Source organism: Stegastes partitus, unplaced genomic scaffold, assembly GCF_000690725.1.
Source record: "Stegastes partitus isolate 25-593 unplaced genomic scaffold, Stegastes_partitus-1.0.2 Scaffold1744, whole genome shotgun sequence".
Taxonomy (NCBI): Eukaryota; Metazoa; Chordata; class Actinopteri; family Pomacentridae; genus Stegastes; species Stegastes partitus.
Genome location: NW_007579475.1, coordinates 32,606 through 39,682, shown reverse-complemented (window position 1 = coordinate 39,682; position 7,077 = coordinate 32,606). Strand labels below are relative to the sequence as shown.

Sequence of the window (7,077 nt, the reverse complement as noted above, 5' to 3'; positions counted from 1 at the left end):
TGTACTACTGATAATATAGTACTGCTACTGCAGTACTGACACATACTGCAGTACGAGTACAGACAGACGGATTCTTACCTACAGAAACACTGGGGAATCTCCCCAAGTCCATACACGGGAAACAGGAATGGTGTGTTGCCGTAGCGACCCAGGCAGCGCAGGAAGTGACGTGTGGAGGCGAGCCCCTCCTCTGTGGGCGTGTCCTCTGTTGCCATGGCGATGGAGTGAAGCAGGAAGTGCTGCAGGTTGTCGCTCAGCTGCTGGTCACACAGGAACTCTAAATATGGCCGACCGTTGTAGGCTGGAAAGAAGAGGACAAATGGGACTTCAGTACCCACAATCCCCTGAGGAACATCCTGGTAATGTCAGCAGGTGGACAGGTGACGTGTTCACCTTGATGCTCCTCCGTCTCCTCCACACAAGACGTCAGGAAACGCATCAGCTTCCTCTTTTCCACCACAGACAGCTGACGGCTCGCAAACACATCAGCTCTGCTGCAGGGCACCTGAGAGACAGGTAGACAGGTAGGTAGACAGGTAGATAGACAGATAGACAGGTAGACAGATAGACAGGTAGATAGACAGATAGACAGGTAGACAGATAGACAGGTAGATAGACAGATAGACAGGTACATAGACAGGTAGACAGACAAGTCGACAGACAGGTAGACAGACAGACAGGTCGACAGACAGGCAGGTAGACAGACAGGTAGATAGACAGACAGGTAGACAGACAGACAGACCTGCTCCACGTTGCCGTGGCGATATGTGAGTATCCTGGTGACGTTCTTGAACTCTGCGTAGCGACTGACGTTTGATTTGATGAGCAGATCGACCAATGAGCCTCGAGAATACATGAGCTGCAGGAGGAGGAGGAGTCAGTTTACCAGCCAATCAGATATCAGTGGGACACAGTGAGCGATGTGATTGGCTGAGGCGTCTCCATGACGTCTCCAGTGACGATCAGTTGTTTATGATACTGACTTTGATAAATCAACTTTTCTTTTAACCAAGTGATGAAATTGTTAGTGATAATTGACGTGTTTCTGTTGTATGACGTCACACACTGCTGATACATCCCATAATGCTCTGTGGCGCTGTACTGCTGAGTCAGTGCTTTTATCGTGCTGTACTCAGTGATCGTATCAGATCCATATGTCAGGATGCTGTTGTAAATATGTGATGATGTCATCGTATACATAGATAAACACTTTATACTATGAACACTGCGTTACCTTGGAGACGAGGTCAATATTGAACCTGCGTCCTTCCTTCACCAGCTGAGCGTAGCTGATTTTCTTCCTGGTTGGCTCTGATTGGCTGGCAGCAGGAGAGAGGTGTGGCTGATCTGCCTCTGGCTCCTCCCCCTCTGCCTGTGTGGCCTATGATTGTACAAACATGGAGTGATTATTGATCACTGAGCGCTGAGCAGAAGCTGGTGTGCTGAAGGTCTTCCTCACCTGCTGCTCTTCTGCTGCTTCCTGGTTTGTTTCTTCATCTTTTGAATCTTGAATCAGAACAAAACGGGTTCCTCAAAAACATTTCCTGCTGTCGAAGAATCAGAATTTAATATTTGATCAGAGACGAACCTGAAGATTCGGTTTCTGACGTTTCCTTCACAGCGTCTTCATCGGCGGCTTCTGACTCTTCTTCTGTGGTGTTCGGAGCATCAGGACGCTGAGCTTCCTCCTCCTCGTCTTCTTCACTGAGAACATGAGGAACTTGTTCATCTCTGTTCCTGTGTTGCGCTGCAGCACACTGAGGAGAGCATGACGTGCAGGTAAACAGGAAGAGGAACGTGGTCGGACCTTACCTGGTGTAGCAGAACACCTGCAGGTTACTGATGGAGGCGGAGTCTGAGCTGGACAGGTAGATCAGCTCCTCTCCTTCCTCCAACAGACTCGACCAATCCTGCGCCTCCTCTGGCGGAGACTCCTCCTACCAACACACACACAGGTGAGTGAGGCTGCCTTACCTGTCTGGCAGCATGTGATCAGGTGGAGCTCACCTGGTGCTGCTGGATCCAGGTGAGCAGGCCGTTGAAGGTGAAGCTGGCCCAGTTGGCAGCATAGTAACTTCTCCTGAGAACACACAGCGGCACAGAACTTTGGCAACAATCAAGACGTACTGATCAATGCATTTATGAACTCTGAGCACTGATCAAACAATTAATCAATCAATCAATACACACAGCAGAGAACACGTTCAGCTCTTTATTAACTGTGAACTTTACCGACTCTGGTGAAGAAACGCTGTCACTGGCATAAAACATAAACATGTGACTATCAGCTGATCACACACTGATGATCAATAACAGCTATTGATTATCAGACAGCAGGATGAGAGCCGACCTGTCAACATGAAGAACTCGTTGTCCGACTCGGGAGCAGGCCGCTGCCACCACTGACTCGGCAAGACCTGAACACAATCAGTAATCAGTAGTTAATAACCAATAGCAGGATCAATAACAGCTGTCCTCTGTGAGTTCCGTGCTCAGTTTGTCAGCCAATGAGAACACGACCAATGGTCACATGACACAAACACTGTCAGCGGTTGGAGGACGACGTTCGGCTGCTGCAGCTTCAATAATGAGATCAATGATCAGTTAATCACTGATTAGTTCATGATAATCAATTATCAGTTAATCCATGAGCTGATCAGTCACACTGTCAGAACCAGAACCTCAGACTGGGAGAACATAACAGGAGGCGTGGAGCTAGCAGAGCTGCCGTTAGCTCCAGGCTAATGCTATGAGCAGCTCATACTCAGGATATAAAAAGCTAACGGCGCAAACCTAGCATGTCGCCTCCAAGCAGCAGCTTGGAAGCTTCATATACCACAGTGTAGCTGCTGTTAGCCTCTGCCAACATTAGCAGACACTGGCAGCAGCTGGATCTCTGCTGTACGCTAACCCGTTAGCTACTAGCCGCTGCCGCTGAAAAAGCATTGACCGTTAGCCGCGAGCTAACGACCAGGCTAACACCAGCGCGTTCCACCGTTTGGACCGATTTCTACCGGGATTCCGAGTAGCTTTGGACCAAGCCGGAGTCCCACCGAACAGGGACACATTCAGAAACACGAACCGGGTCAGAACAAGCGATCAGAAGCAGGTGTTTGTGTACCTGTGCCCAGAATGACGACGTCAAATTCAGACGGCAGGTCCTCGGCAGCCATGTTGTCAGCGGAGATACGGAGTCACGTGACTGAGAGAGTTTTGCTCCTCTATCAATAGCTGATCGATAAATAATTACCATGATCAGAGATCACATTAGTGACGTCAGCACACACCTGCAGCGGACCAGACCCCGGTCAGAACAACTCGGGTTCTGGATGTGACTTGCTGTCGGGTTGGACGCTGCAGCGCCACCAGCCGGCGGCCGCTGCTCCTCCGACCATCTGCTGCTGGCTGCACATCAGTGGAGAACCTGGCAGAACCTCACAGCACCACAGAAGAAGAAGCATCGCCTCAGTGATCAGAAGCCCGGCAGTCGTCTGATGATCAGAACCGTCTGCAGCTCATCTCCACAGGACTCCAGTGCTCAGTGCGGGTACTCGAGTACTCGAGTACTGGACTCAGCCCAGACTCAGGGCGCTGGAGCCGAGTGTCTCCGTGTTCTGCTGTCACGGAGTGTGCTCAGTTTAAGTTTCTTCTTCTCACTGGGTCTGGAGGTTCTCAGATGTTCTCGTGGTGGAACCCAGAGGTCCGAACAAAACCTTTGAACTCATCTTCTGGTTTATTCTACTGGTTCTGGTTGAATCTCTTCTGGACTCTGATTTACACTTTTATTGACATGTTGGGTTTGATTCTGATGGTTCTGGAAATGTTTCTCTTTATTGTCTCTTTATTTTCTTCAGCTGATCAGTGACGTTAACGGAGTGTCATGAAAGCTGTGCACGTGAAAACCAGGCGTGTGCACGTGATCAGGGCTCCATCGGTTCCCTTCATTCGTTTGTTTGTGTGATTGATGCGACACTTTGGACTTGTTGAGTCTGGTTCCCCAAAGAAGAACTAGAATCCATCAACATCCTCCGAGACGCTCTGAAGGCTGAGAGTCTCCACAGAAGAACCAATCAGTGGAAACAAAGATCTCCATCACTGATCGTCTTTACTGAGAGGCTGCTGCCGTGAGTCTGAAGGCTGGAGATCGTCTGAGTTTCAACCGTCATCACTGACCAACAGGACACTTCGGTCCTCATCATTTCATGTCACGTGTCATCTGGAGAGGAAATCTCAAAGTCCAAAAGATCTGGACGCCAAAGTTGAAAAAAAAAACTGTTTTTAAATACACCTGAGTGTCAAAAATCGAGATATTAATGCATCAAAGTCCTGAAGACCTGGTTTTTATGTAGATGTTAGTGCACTAAGTGTCCAAACCTGGATATAGAAGCACCCCCCGGTGACTGACCCACCAGGACCTGGACAGACTGAGCTCAAAACCCACCAGAAGCCTTCTGTGGTGCTTTNTAGTTTAATATACTGCTAGTTAACTGTACTTATTGTTAGCTACACTGCTAGTTAACTGTGCTGCTAGTTACCGGGGCGATGCTTACCTGCTGCTCGGAGTCGCTGAGCAGAACAGAGGAGTCGGTTATCAGGACGGCTCTGCTGACAAACCTGCAAACACAAAAACAACAGAAAACAAACACCTGAGCGACTGCAGGTAACTTTCATTTGTCCATCAGACCGAACAGCTTCCAGGAAGCTCAGTGTTTGGCGATGGTTGCTAGGATACCGCCAGGGCTTCATGGCTGCTACGGTGCCAGGACACTGTTCCTGGGTTGTTGTTGTTGTTGCTTGATGGTTGCCAGGAAACCAGGAAAGTGTTTCTTGGTGGTTGCTGTGGTGTGACTGAATGGTTGCTAGGGAGTGTGAGGTCATTGGTGATTGGTGGTTCTGACCTGGGGGGCGTGGCCACCCTCTTCCTGTCCGACTGCACGTAGCCATCCTCCAACACTACATGGCTGCAGCTGATTCGCTGTCCCCGGCTGTCAATCACCGCCTTACACCTGAAACAACCAGCGAAGCGTCTGAGTGAAGATAAAGCAACGACCAGGTTTCTGAATGTTTGAATGAGAATTTGTCACATAATTATGAAACCAAAGACAAACTGCTCAGTTTTTCAAGAAAGATCTTCATTTGGTCTCGTTGAATACTCATGTTTGAACGAAGCTGTTCGTTAACCCTCAGACCTGAACCGGAGCAGCAGACAACAGATGGAACCGAGTCAAAAATAACATTTAATAAAGGTCCATATGTGAATTAAATGATAGAAAGGAACGAACAAAAGTCATGAAGTTTTCTAAAATCACCACAAGAAACATGAAGCTGCTGAAGAAAATATTTCAGTTCTTCTGTGAATGAAACGTTTTTAATTTATCGTTTGAATTAATGAACACAAACTGCTGTTCCTTAATACTAACAAATACAAATTTCAGAAGTGAATTTCAGGCTTCAGGGACAGAAGCAGCCAGTGAACTTTCCTCCTGCAGCTGATTAAACCGATAATGGCGTGAATCAGAGCTGCTTCGACTGAGACTTGGATATGAAATGATGGATCCTCTGAGCTGCTCCTCAGGGTTCCTCTGCACACCGAGCCGCTCCAGGCTATTATTGGGAATAATGATGCGCACAGAAGCTCATCCATAACCTCCAACACACACATTTAAAATAGATATGAATATACGGGGGCGCTGTGCTCGAAGGTCACACAATATAATCGATTATAGGAACAGCAGAGATGCAGCTTCAGCTCCGGTTTTCTTTTGTTGTCTCTCAGTCAAACCACAAGACAAAATAAAACCATCAGAACTCAAGAAAATCAACCAGCAACTGACGGTTTCAGCTTCTCAGCATTTCAAATCGCTGCAATTTGAATAAAAGACGAAATCAAACTAAAAATACGATTACAAAAATTAAACAAGCAACTGGTCAACAAAAATCTCTGTTTGATTTCTGCAAATCTAAACTATTTGAAGCAGAAACCTGAGAGCCTCCTTTAAACAGGACCTCAGGAGCCTGTTGGCTGCAGGAGGCTAATGCTAATATGCCAAAGCTAAAACACTAAAGCTAACAGAGTAATGCTAAGAGGCAAATACTAACAGGCTAATTCTAACAGGTTAATGCTTACAGGCGAAGCGAGCAGGCCAAAAGGCTAATGCTAACACCCAATGCTAAAACACAAATGCTAACAAGCCAATGCTAAGAGGCAAACACGAACAGACTAATGCTAAGAAGCTAATCCTAACAGGCTAATACCGACAGGTTCATGCTTACAGGCGAAGACTAGCTGGTCAGTTCTAAGAGGCTAATGCTAACAGGCTATGCTAACAGACTGGGGATCAGCGGCTCATTTTATCCACAAATTGAATATTTTATTTTTTACTGACCACATAAAGTATCGCCCAGTCACAACTCAAAAAGTCACAGTCTTGGTTGTCATGGCGTCATGTGCAGCCAATCACAGCCTCCGTCAGTGCAGTGTAAACACAGAAGGAGTAAACAGGAAGTGTACCTGTTGGAGGGCGTGTCCAGCAGCAGGCAGAGCAGCGAATGTCTCAGACAGTAGATTCCTCCAAACACAGCACACATCCTGGAACAGGTGAGCACACGTCAGCCAATCAGCAGTGAGCACCTGCCTCACCTGCTTTGAGCTGAAAGTACGTGAAGGTCATGACTGACAGGTGTCTCAGCCAATCACAGCCCAGGGTTCTGTCTCCTCCCGTTAAAGCCCTGCAGCCCTGTGGAAGCAGAACACGACGACGAAGGAGACAGAACTCAGACGTCCTCTGTCACAGTGATGGAGATCAGATGTTGTTTCCAGAAAACCTTCAACAAACCTGCTACGAACGCAGACTGGAGATCCTGAACATCTACATCTTCACAGCATCGACGAGAGCTTTCACTCAGAACTGGGATTTATTATCTATAAAAAGGCACGTTTCCTCCGAGGAAGCTTCTGGTTCTACAGGACCAGGACCAGGAGGAGGAAGCTTCTGGTTCTACAGGACCAGGACCAGGAGGAGGAAGCTTCTGGTTCTACAGGACCAGGACCAGGAGGAGGGAGGTTCTGGTTCTACA

The 7,077-nt window shown here is 47.8% G+C and overlaps 1 protein-coding gene across 1 annotated transcript in view; it reads right to left on the bottom strand.

Annotated features, from left to right (window-relative positions):
* Positions 1-3,318, bottom strand: part of chm (CHM Rab escort protein) — a 17,240-nt gene extending 13,922 nt beyond the window's left edge. Inside the window, exons 1-10 of the mRNA XM_008301994.1 lie at positions 3,122-3,318; positions 2,351-2,417; positions 2,008-2,080; positions 1,813-1,937; positions 1,589-1,704; positions 1,460-1,506; positions 1,235-1,381; positions 743-859; positions 394-505; positions 83-301 (exon numbers count right to left, since the gene is read on the bottom strand). Coding sequence (XP_008300216.1) covers positions 83-301; positions 394-505; positions 743-859; positions 1,235-1,381; positions 1,460-1,506; positions 1,589-1,704; positions 1,813-1,937; positions 2,008-2,080; positions 2,351-2,417; positions 3,122-3,173 — 1,075 coding nt within the window. The 5' untranslated portion in view covers positions 3,174-3,318. The remainder of the gene's footprint in view (positions 1-82; positions 302-393; positions 506-742; positions 860-1,234; positions 1,382-1,459; positions 1,507-1,588; positions 1,705-1,812; positions 1,938-2,007; positions 2,081-2,350; positions 2,418-3,121) is intronic.
* Positions 3,319-7,077: the final 3,759 nt, after the last annotated feature.